Source organism: Glycine max, chromosome 2 (assembly GCF_000004515.6).
Source record: "Glycine max cultivar Williams 82 chromosome 2, Glycine_max_v4.0, whole genome shotgun sequence".
In the NCBI taxonomy this organism is placed as follows: Eukaryota; Viridiplantae; Streptophyta; class Magnoliopsida; order Fabales; family Fabaceae; genus Glycine; species Glycine max.
Genome location: NC_016089.4, coordinates 5,633,287 through 5,651,528, shown reverse-complemented (window position 1 = coordinate 5,651,528; position 18,242 = coordinate 5,633,287). Strand labels below are relative to the sequence as shown.

At 32.3% G+C, this 18,242-nt stretch overlaps 4 protein-coding genes across 11 annotated transcripts; 3 read left to right on the top strand and 1 right to left on the bottom strand.

The window, feature by feature from the left end:
* The first annotated feature begins 83 nt into the window (after nucleotides 1–83).
* Nucleotides 84–1,616, top strand: LOC100813562 (salicylic acid-binding protein 2). Of its 2 annotated transcripts, none has more exons than XM_014765292.3 (3): nucleotides 84–447; nucleotides 861–986; nucleotides 1,205–1,616. In XM_014765292.3, exons 1-3 carry the CDS (start codon nucleotides 94–96, stop codon nucleotides 1,484–1,486), a joined length of 762 nt encoding a protein of 253 aa, XP_014620778.1. In that variant the 5' UTR covers nucleotides 84–93; the 3' UTR covers nucleotides 1,487–1,616. The 2 variants fall into 2 exon arrangements, with proteins under 2 accessions (XP_014620778.1, XP_003519919.2); XM_003519871.5 differs by having other exon boundaries at nucleotides 84–519.
* An 870-nt stretch (nucleotides 1,617–2,486) lies between these two features.
* Nucleotides 2,487–4,121, top strand: LOC100813024 (salicylic acid-binding protein 2). Its single transcript, XM_003519870.5, has 3 exons — nucleotides 2,487–2,921; nucleotides 3,557–3,691; nucleotides 3,840–4,121. The coding sequence occupies exons 1-3, from the start codon at nucleotides 2,544–2,546 to the stop codon at nucleotides 4,119–4,121; spliced, it is 795 nt and encodes a 264-aa protein (XP_003519918.1). The 5' UTR covers nucleotides 2,487–2,543.
* Nucleotides 4,122–5,001: 880 nt separating this feature from the next.
* LOC100787862 (methylesterase 1) lies at nucleotides 5,002–8,930 on the top strand. Its single transcript, XM_003518044.5, has 3 exons — nucleotides 5,002–5,452; nucleotides 6,644–6,757; nucleotides 6,976–8,930. Exons 1-3 carry the CDS (start codon nucleotides 5,015–5,017, stop codon nucleotides 7,255–7,257), a joined length of 834 nt encoding a protein of 277 aa, XP_003518092.1. The 5' UTR covers nucleotides 5,002–5,014; the 3' UTR covers nucleotides 7,258–8,930.
* Nucleotides 8,093–14,883, bottom strand: LOC100812484 (uncharacterized). 7 transcript variants are annotated; one of them, XM_006574660.2, is made up of 12 exons: nucleotides 14,723–14,883; nucleotides 14,563–14,628; nucleotides 14,336–14,476; nucleotides 13,559–13,645; nucleotides 12,867–13,472; nucleotides 10,886–11,368; nucleotides 10,377–10,438; nucleotides 10,188–10,293; nucleotides 9,982–10,061; nucleotides 9,311–9,637; nucleotides 9,065–9,206; nucleotides 8,093–8,929 (listed from the first exon to the last, which is right to left on the bottom strand). In XM_006574660.2, the coding sequence occupies exons 1-11, from the start codon at nucleotides 14,786–14,788 to the stop codon at nucleotides 9,143–9,145; spliced, it is 2,088 nt and encodes a 695-aa protein (XP_006574723.1). In that variant the 5' UTR covers nucleotides 14,789–14,883; the 3' UTR covers nucleotides 8,093–8,929; nucleotides 9,065–9,142. The 7 variants fall into 7 exon arrangements, with proteins under 7 accessions (XP_006574723.1, XP_006574725.1, XP_006574727.1 ...); XM_006574662.2 differs by having other exon boundaries at nucleotides 10,263–10,293; XM_006574664.4 differs by lacking the exons at nucleotides 14,563–14,628; nucleotides 14,723–14,883 and having other exon boundaries at nucleotides 13,559–13,677; nucleotides 14,336–14,469.
* Nucleotides 14,884–18,242: the final 3,359 nt, after the last annotated feature.

The following is an 18,242-nucleotide window of genomic DNA, read 5'->3' as shown; positions in this document are numbered from 1 at the left end:
ATTTAAAAACCTTTTGTATCAACCCATTTCTCTGTCTATATATAGCTAGAAGGAATACAAAAGTAACTAAAACAACACAAGAAGAGGTCTCCCATGAGTTCAGCAAAAAATATTTTTATTTTTATGTTTATTATAAGCATGAACAATTCAGGGAATTGCATAGATAAGAAGCATTATGTTCTGGTGCATGGGGCATGCCATGGAGCTTGGAGTTGGTACAAACTCAAGCCACGCTTGGAATCTGCAGGCCACAAGGTCACATCACTCGACCTTGCCGCTTCTGGCATCAACATGAAGAAAATTGACGATGTTCATACTTTCTCACAATATTCTCAACCTTTGTTGCACCTAATGGCCACAATTCCCAAAAATGAGAAGGTAGTTCTAGTTGGTCACAGCCTTGGGGGGCTTAACATTGCACTTGCCATGGACAAATTCCCAAAAAAGGTAGCAGTTGGTGTTTTCTTAGCTGCTTTTGCTCCAGACACCGAATACCGCCCATCTTATGTCGTGGAAAATGTATGCTTCTTAGTCTTGAGGTTACCTGGGAAATTTTATGAAGATGTAAGATTAACCTAATAGTTGGAGAAGAGAAAGGAGAGGTGATGGTCGAGTTCAAATTCTTCAATTAATATTTTTAATAAAACTAACAAATTAATCGTTGTTGTCGATAAAAAAATTCTTAAACTAGCTTTTAAAATTGAGTTAGAATTAAACTGATTATTATTATTTCAGCTTCAAAAAGTTCAAGAAGTAGTGGATGTGAAGGGTATATATATCATCAGGAAAAACCTAAGTTTCTTACTTTTGCAAGTTCTGTGAAAAAAATACACTCATACATATATTTTCTACTTCAACAGTACATTGAGAGGATCCCACCGTCAGAATGGTTCGACACTGAATTTGCTCCCAGTGGAAATAAAACATCAATATTGTTGGGTCCCGAGATTTTGGCCAAGAAATTATACCAGCTTTCCCCCATTGAGGTAACTACACGTCATAAATTATTTTAAGAGCGTGTTTGTTTTGCCGTTAAAATTGTGACAATACGTAACCCAAAGTACTTCCACGGAATAAAGACCTCAAGCACAATCCAAACACACATTTAATTGTCTCTTACTAGCTAGCTAATGTAATATGGTGGAAAGTCCTCGAAGTTTTAAGTCTTGAATAAAACAAAATTATTAAGGATTGGATTTTGCAGGATCTTGAATTGGCCAAGACTCTAGTCAGGCCATCGTCACTCTTCGTTGAAGACTTGTCTCAGCAAAAGAACTTCTCCAAAGAGAGATATGGGTCAGTTCCACGTGCCTATATTGTTTGCACTGAGGACCTTACAATTCCAATCGAATATCAGCTCTGGATGATCCAAAATGCCGGGATCAATGACGTTCTAAAGATCAAAGGCGCAGATCATATGGCTATGAATAGCAGGCCTCGAGAACTATTTGAATCTCTCCAGAAAATAGCTGCAAAATATGCATAAATTCACGACGAATGTTGCAGTTTATTTTTATTTGTACGCTGTGTTTGAATTTGACTTGTGTTAGAATTATAATTGGATCTCGTTTGGAACCATGGCTCCACGAGACATAAATAAAGTGATAATCTTGCAACTTCTGCGTCTTTTCCGATACAAACATGGATCTGTATAAATTTTATTTAAAAAAATTACTAATATGAAGTTGTGTTAATGAGTTCTTTTCAATTGATGTTAGAGTATTTGGGTTAAGGAAGACTCCGTTTGAAATCTGAGGTGTTCTTCTTGAGAGATTCAACTCTTCTAATCTTACCCTCACTTGATGACTTAAATGAAGATCCTGTTGATCTTGGAGCTAGTAGTTTTTTATGTCTGTTGGAGGGATTTTCAAATAGTTTCAAACTATTGAAGGCAACCTAATAAGGTTAGTACTCTAAACATAATACTCCAATACACCTACTTTCTAGAACACCTACATGTCTTGATCGTTGAAGTGTTTTTATATATATCGTCCGTTTTGCCACGAGTAGAGAACGGAGGAACTATGCTGTGCAGGAGGAGAAGGGAGATCATGCATGTACAAATCACACCCTTAAATGATAAATTATCTTTTTCATTCAATTTTTAATTAAGAATGAAATAGAAACATCATTCAAAACTCATCTATGCTAACAAGAATGACATTTAATTCTATTTAGCTCTCTCTATAATTTCCACTTCATATAATTTCAGTCCATAACTGTTTCATCAAAATTTAGAAGATGTAATTTGTTAGTTATATAAATTAAAATATAAATGTGTATTCTTGCATTAAATAATTTATTTTTGCTTAACGATGATTTATTTAATGATTTTATGAAATAATTTTTAGTTTTTTCGAATTCCATTTGTTAGTTCTAATAAATTTCATTAAAAACAAATGTTTTAAAAATATAAATTTCTTTAAAGAAAAAGATATTAACCAAACATTTTGTGGAGGAAACAGAAACCACTCAAACCCGATCCATTTGATTGTCTATATATAGCGAGGACGAATACTAAGTAGCACAAAAAGAAAAGCATCATGAGTTCGGAAAATTGTTTAGGCAGGAAGCATTATGTGCTGGTGCATGGGGCATGCCATGGAGCATGGTGTTGGTATAAGTTGAAGCCACGGTTGGAATCTGAAGGCCACAAGGTCACAGTGCTCAACCATGCAGCTTCTGGCATCAACATGAAGAAAATTGAGGATGTTGGCACTTTCTCAGAGTACACTGAGCCTTTGCTGCAGCTATTGGACACAATTCCCTCAAATGAGAAGGTAGTTCTAGTTGGTCACAGCCTTGGGGGGATGAGCATAGCAATTGCAATGGAAAAATTTCAAGAAAAGGTAGCAGTTGGTGTTTTCTTAGCTGCTTTTGCTCCAGACGTTGAACACCGCCCATCTTACGTCTTGGAAAAGGTCTGCTTCTTAATTACACTCTTGAGGTTTCCTTCTCAAATTTTTGACCAGTTTTCTTACTTATTTCAGCCATTTTTTTATCTTGATTTTCTTAAAATTTTAATTGCGACCTACTTTCAGTGTGAAGTTTTTTATGCCGCCTTCAGCAAATAAAAAAAATGAATACTTAATATTTGTACTAAAATAAGTGTTAAGGAGAAAAATAAATATTTAGATTTTGGAGTAAGCAAAGAATTTTTTTTTACATAGAATAAAATTAAAATTTAATTTACTCATTTTACCATGAATAAAACCAACAATTTCATAATTTGCAGAGATAAAAATTAAAGGAATTTTTTTTAGAAACCAAAATAAAAATCTTATTATAAAAAAAATATGATGATACTAGTTAGATATATTTGAATTATATATTAATATGCACGTCATCGATTATACTACTTTTTTTTATAGATAATTAATATGAAAATTCTTTAGATTTCAAATATCTAATTCTTCACTGATGTCAACCAAAAATATACACTCTGAAAACTTGAGAAACACTTTCACATCTTATGCATTGTCCATATAAAGAAAAATACCGAATGAAAAAGTTGCACTCATCTTTAGCATTATTATAATTCTTTCCCTTGCGACAGTACAATGAGAGGACCCCATCAGAGGAATGGTTGGACACGGAATTTTGCCAGTGTGGGAACAAAACATTAATGTTCTTTGGTCCCAAGTTCTTGTCTTACAAACTCTATCAACTCTGCCCCGGCCCATTGAGGTGCGTAACAATTGCATGTTACGACAATATCATATCCTTCAATATTACATGTTAGGACAATTACTAGCTAAAGCAACAGGCTGAAAAACCTTCCTAGAATCAAGTCTTGAACAAAAAGAGAAACAAATAAAGGATTGAATTGAATTTTGTAGGACCTTGAATTGGCCATGACTTTGGCCAGGCCACCATCATTTTTCATCGAACATTTGTCTAAGGAAAAGAACTTCTCCAAACAAAGATATGGGTCAGTTCCACGTGTTTATACTGTTTGTCCTGAAGACCTTGGAATTCCATTGAATTACCAACACTGGATGATCCAAAATGCTGGGTTCAATGACGGTGTGGAGATCAACGGCGCAGATCATAAGCCGATGGTTTGCAAGCCGCAAGAATTATGTGATTCTCTCCAGCAGATAGCTGCTAAATACCAATGAACCACTTGATACATCAATAAAGCGATGATATATATTCTTGCAAACATGAGGCGTATATGAAGTTGTATTCTGGTTATGTTGGAATCTTGTTGAATTTATATATATATTTCGATTTGGTCAGTTGCAATTCCTCAAATGATTATTTAAGCAAGCAATTGATTCATATTAATTTAACCATTGAACTATAAGCATGCAATTTAACTCATAAAGCATACAAAGTAAGTAAACGCCACATGGAAATATTTTGGAACATATAAGCTACTATTAGCATTCCTCTTCAATTAGTACAAGGGGCTGATAACAAATTAATGCCTGAAGAACTCCAAGGGAGAATATTTTTTTAAAAGAATATTAGCAAACTATTTATCATTATTATTTTAAAAGTTGCAGTTTCTTTCAATAGAATTTTGTTCAATTATGCATGAATTTGAAAATCTTCATTTCTCTTAGGCACAGTGGATATAGAAACTTTGGCCGCAACATAAGAAAAAAAGAAAGAGAATGAAGAAATAATTGAATGAAAACAACAACAAAGGGAGGAGGGAACATCTGTAAAAAAAAACAATCAGGTAGGCAACATATATATTTTGATAAATAATGGAGGAATAAATATGTTTTAGTATTTAATTAATTTTATGTATGTTTTGAAAAAAATTGATTCGTCAATCCTAACTTCTTAACTTCGAAAAAAATAACTTTTAAAAAAAATAAAAATAAAAAACCGGTTGAAAAGTCTGGTTAGCCAACCCGGACTTCTCAACTGTAGAACGGAAATTGTTTTTAAAAGTGTTGTAGAATGGAAATATTTTGGAGAGAGAGTGTATTGGTAAAAAAGAACCTACAAAGCAACCACAAGGTAAACAACACTTCAACCACAAGAAGCAAACAACACAATGAGTTCTGAAAATTTGATTTTTATATTTATTTTTATTATTTTGATAAGCATTAGTTCAGGAAATTGTGTAGATAGGAATAGGAAGAAGCATTATGTTCTGGTGCATGGAGCATGCCACGGAGCTTGGAGTTGGTGCAAGCTGAAGCCACGCTTGGAATCTGAAGGCCACAAGGTCACAGTGCTCGACCTTGCAGCTTCTGGCATCAACATGAAGAGAATTGCAGATGTTGACACTTTCTCGCAGTACTCTGAGCCTTTGTTGCAGCTAATGACCAAAATTCCCTCAAATGAGAAGGTGGTTCTAGTTGGTCACAGTTTTGGAGGGATGAACATAGCCCTTGCTATGGAGAAATTTCCAGAAAAGGTTGCAGTTGGTGTTTTCTTAACAGCTTTTGCTCCAGACACCGAACATCGCCCATCTTACGTCTTGGAACAGGTATATATGCTTCTTAGTTTTTTTTTTTTTTTTTTTTGCTGTTTTATTCCTAAATGTTAATAGTTACGGTATTAGTTTTTGTTGGAGATTGAACTCGCAATTTTTTTTTTTAATTACTCTTTCAATCTTGTATTTCCTTGTACTGCTTAACTAGTCTTGAGGTTATTTTTCAATTTTTTTGTCAATTTTCTTACTTATCCATGTTCCGTGAAAAAAGAGACTATCAATACCTCTATAAATCAGTTTCAATCAAAATCAGATTGCATTTTTTGGCTTCCTATATCTACACTTACGTACCGTATAGGAACAGAGTGTAATATAATAATGTGAGTAAATCTTGTAGGTGATCATATATCTACTTGTCTTTATAACGACTATTCAGGTACATAAGTAGTTAACTTGGCAGCTAGATGACCTAACTTTTTTTCTATTTATAATTATGAATTTAAAGGGTTGTTTTTTATATTATAAATATAATTTGAATTCGTAATATAAAAAAAAATAATACTTGTAAATATAATTTTAATTCTTATTCTTGAATGGTTGTAAAAAAATATTATTCTTAAATGCTAAATATATTTTATCGTTTTTTTTCTTAAGTAATTTTGTCATTATTTAAAATTTAATTTATATTTAAAAATAATTTTAAATTATTAATTGTTTATAGAGTTTTCTTTTACTTTATAATTTCTTCTTTCCTTTGCACAAATATTAGCTTTATTTTTTTTAACATTTATTTTTCCAAATTAAATTTCAGTTACTTGTACTTTTTTAATTCCTCTTTTTTACCTAATTTTAAGTTATTTATATATTTTTTTATTCTAGTTATGTATATTATTTTATAGTTTGAAATTTTTATTTATTTTTAAAAATTTACTTAAATTAAAAAAAAACTTTTACAATGCTAGTTAGATGCATTTTAATTATATAAATGTGCACGGCCGTCAATTTTATAACTTTTTAAAGATAGTTAATATGAAATTCTTTTAACTTTAACTATCAAATGCTTCGACGGATGAAAAAAACTTTCAAATGCTTCGCTATTGTCATTCAAAAATACACGCTGTGAATGGATAAACATGGCATGGCACACGCTTCCGGATCTTATTATTGTCTAGAACCAAAAAAGAAAAAGGTCAAAAAATTACACTCATGCATCACCAACCATTAATGTGTTTTCTACTTCAACAGAACACGTCGTCTGAAGACTTGGACAACGAATTTGCCCCAAGTGGAAACAAGACATCAATGCTCTTTGGTCCTGAGTACTTGTCCAAGAAGCAATACCAGCTCTCTCCCGTTGAGGTAATTACATGTTGATGTTAGCACTACAAAAAATGTTGTGATTTGTGGCAGTTAAATTTACAGAGTTTCTGGCAGCTAAAAACCACCACAAAAGACAATTCTAGCGATTAAATATGGCAATTACATCATTGTTTTAGCAATATTACTATTTAAGTAATACGTTGGAGACTCATCGAAGTTTTCAATAAAAACAAAATAATAAGGATTGGATTTTGCAGGACCTAGAATTGGCCAAGACATTGGTAAGGCCATCATCACTCTTCATTGAAGATTTGTCTAAGCAAAAGAACTTCTCCAAACATGGATATGGGTCAGTTCCACGTGCCTATATTGTTTGCACTGAGGACCTTGCAATTCCATTGGAATATCAGCTATGGATGATCCAAAATGCTGGGATCAATGACGTTCTAAAGATCAAAGGTGCAGATCATGCAGCTATGTTTAGCAAGCCTAGAGAACTATTCAATTCTCTCCAGAAGATAGCTACAAAATATGACTAGGCTTTAGGTTACTTTCATCTGTACGTTGTGTTTGAATTTGACTTGTGTTACAATTATAAGATCTCGTTTAGAAAGATGACTCCCATGAGACAAATAAATAAAGCCATAGTCTTGCAACTACTGCGTCATTTCCGATCCATACACGCAGGGATCTGTATAAATTTTATTTGATAAAAATATAATGATATGAAGTTGTGTTAGTTCTTGTCAATTCATGCTAACGAATAAATGAAACTTATCAAATAAATGTTGGTTCCATTGTTATTCTTAAATTCATCTAAACTCTTAGTCAATAATAATAATCCTATTACATATATAGCAACCTATGGCTTCCAACTTTTAGAATATCACTGGATCCAATCCCAAATCTATTATATATATATATATATATATATATATATATATATATGATTGAATGACAACTTAATTGAATATTATAACATCAATGTATTTAAACTAAATTCTTAAAATAATTAACAAAGAAAAATAAGTACCTCGACCATATGAAGAACATAATTTAAGTAAAAAAGAAATAAACAAATTTATAGCACAGGCACTAAAAGCTAGTTTAGAAATTGTCTTTACTAAATTAACATGAGCCTTATACTTTGTAATAAGTACAAATATCTTGTATTTTTAGGATGCATGAAACACATCCCTTAGAAATTGTCATACTAAATAGATTTTTTTTTGTGTAGCAATCGAATATGATATCATTCTTATAGTGTTCAACCAACTAAATTAAATCCCCTTGCTCATACTAAATTGATATAATTCTTATAGTTTGTACTAAGTCCAAATATCTTGTATTTTTTATGAATGAAACACGTGAAGATCATCAACCAACCTTTCATACAAGCAAAGTTGAAAGAGTTCAATTTTTTTTTAATTGGGACTTGTAAGTGTACTGGACCTTAACACCCTATTAAGTTTTGGATCAAGTCAAGGAAACAAAATGGATCTTAAGGATGAGCTAGATAACTAGCCTGGCCGTAAGCCCTTATGATAGTAAAAGAAAATGAAACTAACCCAAAGTCTATCATGTTTCATTTTGCATGGTCCATATTCTTAATCTGTTTTTTTTTCCAACCTCTAATATGCTTCAAGAAATGACAACATTAGGCGAAACCATTTTCACCCCAGCCTTCAAACGAAGGGGTACTAGCTTAACCAAACCAACGAAGTTTTACACTTTTGGTCTTCTACTCATTACATGCTTTTTTGTAGGAGCATGAATGCAAGCTCCAAGTACCAAGAGAAAGGCAGGTATCCGCAAGAAAGACATCCTTCAATGCGATAATTGCTTGGATTACCTGGAGGATATAGTACAAAAGGTATCGCAAAGGGAAGATCATGCTGCTGGCTAAAAGTTGAGGGAATGGATTAGTACCTTTACAAATTCAAGATTGAAGACTGGTAGGAACCATTCATGCACCCTGGATCCATGATATGGCTCACCAGATTCTCCAGAAATGGCATGTAACCCCAAACCCATAGAATAATCGACGGATTTGAAGTGAACCAAGACTGTCACTAGATGGACACCAGTAGCACAATGTTGACAGCTGTGGGCACTAAGTCCGATCTAAGCCAGTGTAGTAGCCATCTTACCCATACAACTATGAACCAGCACAAAATTTCTCTATTTCCTGTCCATCCGTGCCACCAATACCTGTTTCCAGCAAATAATGTATTCAATCAGCAAACTAAAATTTAAGCATGACATGACTAACAAGAAGAATTTTTTTTATGACATGAAGAACACTCAATATAAGGCCTACTTTTTTTCCATGAGCATCCTACTCACCCAAAAATGTAGTTCTATAGCCATTAATAGCATAAGATAGCCAAGCTTTCAGAATCAGACATGCAGTTTTGGTAATTATTACTCAGTCTTCAGTCCATGGAATCCCTTTTCCTGACAGCATAACTCTTGAAATCTTCTTAGACTACAAGAAATAAGTTCATCAATTTTTTTCTTCAGGTACACAATCAAAATTCTAAAAGCTTGACCCATCTGTTGAACAAATAAATTCATTGTTAAGCAACATACCGTTTCAGAAGCACTTTAGGATTATACGGAAACAACTTCTTTTGATGAAGATTATATACAGAATTGTTCAAAGATAGTAAACATTCTCCGGCTTTCTTGAATGGCTTAATATTGTAGTACTTGAAGCCACCCCTGTCTTCCTTATAATTCTTGATATGCAATATGATACTTCCACTGTTGTCAATTGACGTAGGCATTCCATCTGCTAGAAAGTGTAGACCATCCCCTACAATTTTTCTTCTCTTGCAAGATGATTGATCCAAAAATTCTCCAAATAATGGAAATTCCACAAATAACTTCCATGAGTTGCATATCAAATGCAAGCATCTACCCACAAATGTGCAAAAGAGAAAAAGTAAAAGCCAGCTTTCAAGTAGCAATAAGTCAGGATAAGTAGCAACCAAAATTTGTGATTTATTAGTAATTCTCATTCTTGATTGGTTTCACCCTTTCACTAAACTAACAATGCAAACAGTTGATTCTGAGCCCTGAACTTATCCTCCATGATTGAATAAAGGAAAAAGAAATTGGGGGCTGAAACAAAAATTTATAAAATGTGAGGCTGGCCAGAGTTTTCTTTTACATGAATCCTGGAATACAACCAGATATTATAGCTTTGCTAGTTTATTTGTAATCACATAAAGGGAAAATTTTGTGGTTACAATGAATACCTTAGAAGATATTTAGCACAGCTTATTCCAGTATCTTTTGAAATGAGGTAATCAAGAAGCACTTGGTGATCATAATGTATCTGCAGATCAGTAAGTAAAGAACAAGATAGTAAGCTTTTTTATTGTTTTACAAATTAAACTAATTGATAAAGTGGATAGCAATGGGGTGTCTATCTTCATGAGCTAAGATAGTGTATAATACTAGCCTCTGAAAGAAACAGATGAAAAAGGTGCACAGAATTAAAAATGTCTGACAGCTCAAAAGGAAAATCTTTCATTACATCATGATACGCAGCATCCTTACTTTCAGACCTACATCATCCAAACCTCATTACAGGGGATTCTTCCATTAAGAGGCTAATAAAAATAACAAACAATTGAATACAAATCCTTACTGTTCCTGGAGAGAAGATGATATGCTAAACAATAGCAAAAGCACTTCAAACAATAGATCATCCTGCCATTCAAGTGATAAATAACACCAGTGAAACTACAAGATATTGTCATTAAAAGATTCAAAAGTGTTATGCTAAAGGAAAATAATTAAGACTTGAGACACTCATTAATTCCTCAGTTTTGCAAACATATTTCCAACCTAAGAAGCATGGGTACAGACACACTCAAAATGTCCTATTAGGATTTGAAGTGATCTGATATGAACACAGCTGCTTTTTTTAAGTTTCTGAGCTTCAGTTTCCAATACATGATCAGCTACCCAAACTTGTCAGAATATATCAAATCCCCAATTGTAGCTAACTTAATCTTCAAAGCATTCCATATGGACCCAAGAGTTATAAAAACCCAAAATTTAAAGAACTAAAAAATGTTTTGAAGACAATGGCCATGATAAACAAGCTTCATACTCAAACTATAATACACACACAAGTAGCATGAATAGACAAACCTCACGGAGATATAGCTGAAGGAAAGATGATATGAAGTTCATACACATCTGCATGTACTTTTCATGGTTGATAGAGATTGCAGTTGGAAGATGTCCTAGAATCCACTTGAAAAGTTCTAGTGATCCCTTTTTTCTGCAGAAGTAATCATGCTCTGAATCTGGGTTAGTGGTAAAACTGGAGCACAGAGTTGAATTATTACAGTGGTTTGCAATTTCTCCTCTTTTACAGATCAGACTGAAAGAACAAGCTAATAAGAGGTAAACAGCTTGTCTTCGTAGGTGGTCAGAACGCTTCATACATGCTTCTCCATCACACAAACTCCATAAAAATGGAGAGTCTTCCAGACAATCAATTTGATCAGAAAGAAATTGAGTTAAGGGTTGCTGCAAAAGCTCTTGAAAGTAGTTATGAAGGAGTTCAAGCCAAGAAAGACGGATCCGACAGTCTAGACCTGTAAGTGAGCCGAGTCTGATCATTAGAATCTGCAGAAGAAAGCATGGTAATTGGTTTTAAGAGAGCCTTCCCCTCTAAACATAGCAAGAAGCAACACAGAAACAAGTCTTTAAACAAACATTAAATTTCAAAGTTATTTTGCTTCTTTTCCCCTTCAACTTTTCCAATGATTATAAACTCATGAAAATATAAAGCAACTTTAAATAGCAACTAATAATAACAAAATTTTCCTCCCTGCTAATGAAATGACAAAAGGATTATTTAATAATTCTGCAATGAAAGATGGCAAGTACTAATGTCTAATAAAAAAGGTTAAAAATATACTTCTACTTCCTAAGCATCCTGAGCTCAAGTAATCAAATTCAACAATGCACAAAGAACTGGAAGTCAGTAAAGCCTCCATAATTGAAAGAAATACTCTAAGGGATAAGATTCAGGATAAATTATGAATACCAGACCGGCTAGCAAGACAGTTCCAACACAACAGGTCAGCACAAATTTTGGCAAGATGGGTTGAGTTTTACAACCCACTTAATCTGCCCCACTCAACCCGACATCCAAAGCATGTCAGGACAAGTTGAACCTGTCGGATTTTTTTTTGGAACTTTATAAATAAAAGTTTATATATATATATATATATATATATATATATATATATATATATATATATATATATATATATATATATATATAATTTTTTGATTTGATTACTGTCAATTAAATTTGTCATATTTAAATGTAAAGCTTTAATATTTCTCCCATGTTCAATTTTTTCTATTTTAATATTTTTGTCACTTTTTTCATTTAAATATGACAAATTTAATTGACAGTAATCAAGTCAAAATCATAAAATAATCAAAATTATACATATTGAACATACTCTTTCTTAAATGAATTGCCATTAACTAATACTATTTCTAACAGTATATATCCGAAGACTAGGCATACTTCTGAAATTTTATAGTTCAGATGGAAAAAAGAGAAGACATTTTACTAATGATACTCGGAATAATTGTTATACATAACACTAACCTAGCTTCTGGATACATTTCACTAATATAATAAAACTAGTACAAATTTAGCTTAATAACACTAAAAACATACTTACAAAATATATCAAATCCATAATACCATTAAGTGGGTCCTATCATTCTGAAAAGAAACAAGATTTGAGATTGAAATGGAATATATTGTGAAGCTCTGTCAGCATTAAGATTTTAATTCTCGTTCTCCACATTCCTGTTTACTCACTTGAAATTGAGTCTCCATTCCCCCCTTTTCCTGCTAGAATTGGAAATCCTGTATTTTACATATCCAAACGATTGATGGCTAGGACCTTTTATGGCAGATATTGGTGCACAAACTCCCTTCTATATTTTCAGAGAAAGAGAAAAAGCATTTTTTTTATAATAACACCCTACTCTTCCATTAAATTTAATGTGGCAACAATAAACAATATCCGCATTCAATCCTACCACTGACAAAATATTCAATTTCAAGCTCATTGAACAAGTGGATGAAACTTACCAGCAACTTGTGTTTCAAGTAATGAATGGCGTGCATCTCAGCATTATTTTCTTGCTCGCTTAGACACCACTTTGCTAATCTAGGTATAAGATTCACGACTGTGAGAAAAAGTGGATGTTTATCAACAGAATCACAACCAGTTTCCACTGAATCATTCCGGTAAACCAAAGAGCATAGTAACTGCAGAAAAGTCCCAAGAAAATTCATCACAGGATCCATAACACTGAAATTTTTTAAGTGCAATTGATTGATAGTAGAGTTGTCCTTCATTCTACCAAACTCACTACTCCAATACTCATCTAACAAATCCCACGGCATCTTCAGAAGACAAGAATTGACAGAGTCATAGTACACTTTGATAAGTCCATCATCATAATCCTCCTCCTTCAAATGTTTACATATAACACGCAATACTCGAACAACACCAGCCACAGTAGACCAATCAAAATTCTTAAGCCCGTATTGCATCAGAAACTCAACATCAAAACAATCAAATTCACTATTTTCAGCTCCAGAAGGAGGCTCAGACGAACACGAAATCATCCTAGCAATCGCCATTTCCAACGAACAGCACAACAAATGAATGAACCCATCCCAATTGTTCCCCTGCAAATCATTATTACAGAGAATCACATAGTAGCTTCAAATGTGTAATCTAAACTCACCAAGGAAACTAACTTCCTCATTCATACCATTGTGTACAAAAACTTTGAAACTAAGACAAGAGCGTTGACAACCACGTGTTGAACAAATTCACTCTTGACAGTGAGCAAAACCATCTGCGCCACCAAAAACAACACGAAACTAATATCTGCAACAAAGTACTCCCTCCGTTCTAGATTATATGACATTTAAGGTTTTGACACGGGTATTAAGGAATGCAATTAATTTGTTGAATTTCAAAGAAAACATTATGTAACTTCCTAATATACCTTTATCGTACTGTCAAAAAAATATCCCCTTTACTTACTAATGACTCATTTACTCTTCCTATATATTATTCCCACTAAGTATTGATTAAGGATAGTCTTCAAAAAAAAAAAAAAAGTATTTAATGCAGCATTGGTTTTGTTAAAAAAAATTGGTTAAATTAATCTTTTAGTGCTCTAGTTTATTTTTTAGATTCAATTTGATTGTTAATTTTTTAAAAATGATTCAATTTGATCCTACCATCAAAATTAGGTCAATGATATTAGGTCAATGATATTAAGAAATTGTAGTTTGTGGCAGCTTAAAACTGTCACTAAGTAATTTTAAACCGTGAAAAAAGACACATTTCCCAATTTAATTTAGACGAAAGAAAGGAAGAAATTGAAAAAAAAAAAATTAGAGGAACAAATCAAACCTAAATAATAAATTAGAGGGAAAAAATTAATTTAACCAAAAAAAATCTCTAAAACATCGTATAATCTGGTACCGAGGGAGTAACACAAAAGCGGGTTGACATAAAAGCCGGTTTTGACACTCACCATCTCAGTGACGATTTTTCGCAGACATTGATCAACGGAAGAATGCGGGCTCGAACAGCACGATCGCTCTTCATCGGAAGCACGTTTCGCCTCTGCACGAGAATCGAATTCGCGAATCCGAAGCTGAATTTTTGTCACGACCTAAAACGCAGAAAGAAAGAAAAAATAATTGAATCAAGGACAGAAAGTGTTTAATAGTGTTTTGAAGACGAGAAAAAATGCGGAACCTGAGAAGAAGCTATTAGAATTTCCTTCTCCTTCTCCTTGGAGGTGGAAACGAAGGCGCGTGGTTCCTGAGGCACGTGAAAAGCGTGTTTGGTTAATGGAATGAATTGATAATTATTTAAAAAAAAAAAAAGAGTTGGAGGTGTGAAGAATGAAACAGACTGTGTAGGGGCGGAGAGAGTCGTGGAGGAGGCGGCAGAGCCACCTGAGTTCACCGGCCGGAGACATTTCACCGGCGAAACTGAGAGAATTGGATTGGCGCCTGGCGGTATCTTTCTGCTACTGCGCGATGCTGTCGTCTAAGGGAGTATTCCGAACGTTGTCGTTTAAAAGAAACAAAACAAATAGCATTGGGCTGGATACCTTAAAACCCAATGGGCTGGCTGCGGGGCCCAAGAAAAAAAAATCGAGGAGCATGATAGAATACTCCATAGATTATTCAAAACAGATCTATTCGGAAGTGAATTTGCAACTCTCCATATGAACACACTCAAGAAGTTGGAGAAGGTGAATTAGAAGGAACCACATTCAATCGAAGAAAGAAGAATGATAAGCTACGCACGGATTCTCCGCAAAGGATTGGAAGTTGTTATGGAAAAGATGTTCGATTTAAACTCTTATTTTTCCAAAGCAACATCGACTTAGGGTAAAAAATGTTGGCTTTACACTCTTAAGTCCGCATTGTTTTTTCAAAGAAACAAACTTGACATAAAGGACGACATACCACGTAACACCGAGTATGGAATATATTCTGGAATTTTGCTAGATGCCTGTTACACGTAGTTCTGGAAGTGTGATGGTTTGCTGGTGTGCCTTTTGGGCCTCTGTCCTCTCGTGCAGGTATGTTTGTGTTGCTATGAGATGGAGTCTTCATGTTTTCCAATTCGGAAGAGTACGAGGCATTATCTTATTTATTCGCATTCGAAGGAACTAGGAAGTCGAATCAAAATCACATTAGTTGAACCCAAACAAAAGCATTTCTGTGTTGCATGTGTTTAATCTCCTTCAGTCCCATAATCCCTCGCCCTCCCACGCACCACCAATTTGTTGATCGACATGCAGATTCTTCTCAGTAATCGCACACATTGCACACAAGATCATGATTTTAGAATGATTTTGGGTTCTCCCGAAGCACCCAGCATGTTTAATGCGAAAAACAAATTTTTTGTTCTTAGTTATGGGTGTTAGTTCTTGTTCTAGAAGGAAGTGTCGCCAAACTTAAGCACTTCTCACAGATATAGAGGGTTTGGTTCTTTTGCATGCATGTTTCTTGATTGGATTAGTTTTTTTAAAAAAAAAAAAAAAATCAGATTGGATTGTGAGGATGAAAATGAGGCATTTTTTAAAATAAAATAAAATAAAGATTTTAATAGTTTTTAATCACCTCACTGCATTAAAATTGATTATTTGAAAATGAAAACACTAACCGTGTTAGTTTAAAATTGACAGAAGAATTATCTTGAGCAACATCGCAATCATAAGTAACTAAAATGAGAATTTTAAAACATAAAAGGCTGCAGTAAAAAAAAATATATAAAAGGCTAAAATGATAAAATGTAATAGACCAAAATAAGATTTAGTATATATAAAATAAATGCAAAATGGACACGTGATTGTAGCTATTTGAGATGAGATGATATTTTGAAAGCATTAGGCATGGTAGACGAGATTGTCTAGTACGTCTAAAAACAGTTTCAATACTTATTTTGAAAGCATTAGGCATCTCTTATTTATTTAATATTCTTTTTTCTTTACAGGCATGTTAAAAATATTTATTCTCCTGCACAGAACATGAATAATGAGTTAAGCTAAGGTCATTAATTCAAGCAACAGACCTGACACATGTTGGTTGTGTGGTAGACAAGTTGAATTGAACATGAAGCAGAATTGCTTTTGAAATCACAGATAATTAGGTTGATGTTACGATTCAACTGTTCAAATATTTTGCATTCAATTCGAATCAATATATTGTGCTATTTAAACTTCTGTAGTGGTCTTTTCCTTGTTAGTTATTACTGTATCACTTTTATTTTTTGTGTTGCACAATAAATTTTTATCTAGTTAGTTTTATTATTTGGTCAGATCGCCCATATCATTCATTTTCATTTATTTGAATCGTACAAATTTAGTTTGCGTTGGAATAGTTATAACCATGAGATAAAATTAAGTTAAATTAAGTTAACTCGATTTGGTTTATCAACCAACTATCACATATATAAGCTATTCTAAAATTTAAAATTAGAATATCATTTAACTTTAAATTAATTTAATCTCTGGAACTAATTAAGGGGATGTTTAGTAGGAAAAGAAATTTTTACATGATCGTAATAATTCTCGGTAACCATATTTTCTGGGAATAAATAAAATCTATTTGATTGATTATAAAAAAATATTTTGATGAACTTTTTAGAAATTAAAGAATTATGTAATATTTTTATCAAATATTTTAATTATTTATTACATTAATAAGATTAATAAGAGTAGTATGATACTTTTATTATAATAAAAAAGAAATTAATTCGAGAAAGTAAAAATTTCACCCTTCTTTGAAAAAGTTTTCCATCGTTTGTTAAAAAACTTTTTCAACAAATATTATTTTCTCATAATCTTATTTTTTTAAAAATGGATATAAATACAGGAAACTAAGATTATTAACCCAAGATTTAAAAAAAAAACTCAAAAAATTTTCCTATCAAACGTCTCCTAAAAACAAACTGAAATAATTTTAGTTTAATTTTCTATACACATTTTCAGTATAAATAATCAATTATAAATTACTATAAGTATCACCAAAAAAAAAACTTAACATGGGTAACTAAACAATTTATATGTATTTTTTTTTAAATTCATCATTAAATTAATTTTAGTAATGCTAATGATAAAAAGCATTTGTTGTCACTAAATTTCTTCACGAATACAGTTAAGTGTATGACTTTTAACTTTTAAGTGATTATTACAAAATTTAATAATCTTATACATGATAATTTATAATTAAATAAGATAATAAAATATTTTTATATATTCTCAGCATGTTCTAAATAAATTCTTAATTTATCCGTAATTCGTTTGTTACTCCTATAGTCTTAAAGAAATTTTGAATTAAAATTTATATGCACATATTTAAAATAAAATAAAATAAATCAACTTTAACTTTCAACATTTCTATAATAAAACATGTTATGGTATAAGAAATTGACAATTGTTGTAAATTAAACCGGCTCTTACTCCCTTTAACAAATTGTCAAATACTATTAATTAAGTATTATCCTCAAATAATTGATTTGTACCTTATGTAATTTCTAAATATTTGATAATATAAAAAAATACCCCTGAATATATTTGTCATCGTAGACAACTGGCATCAGTCTGTATCTTAATTATTGGACCAAGGAAAAATATTTTAAGCCTATTCATGAAATATGAAAAAAAAATTGAATATGATAAGTAATTCAAAAGAAATTATTATTATCACAATAATAATAATATTTTGTCTAAACTAACAATCAGTTTTTATCTTTAGTGTAGGTCTACTAACTAGCTAGTTAAAATTATACTTGTTGTGTAAATGGTTGCTTCAATTCAATGACCGATCCAAAACAGTTCTTCTGCATTATAAAAATAGACAATCTGTACTATATGATACTATTCTGCATGAAAATTGAAAAATATAACAATCTAGAAA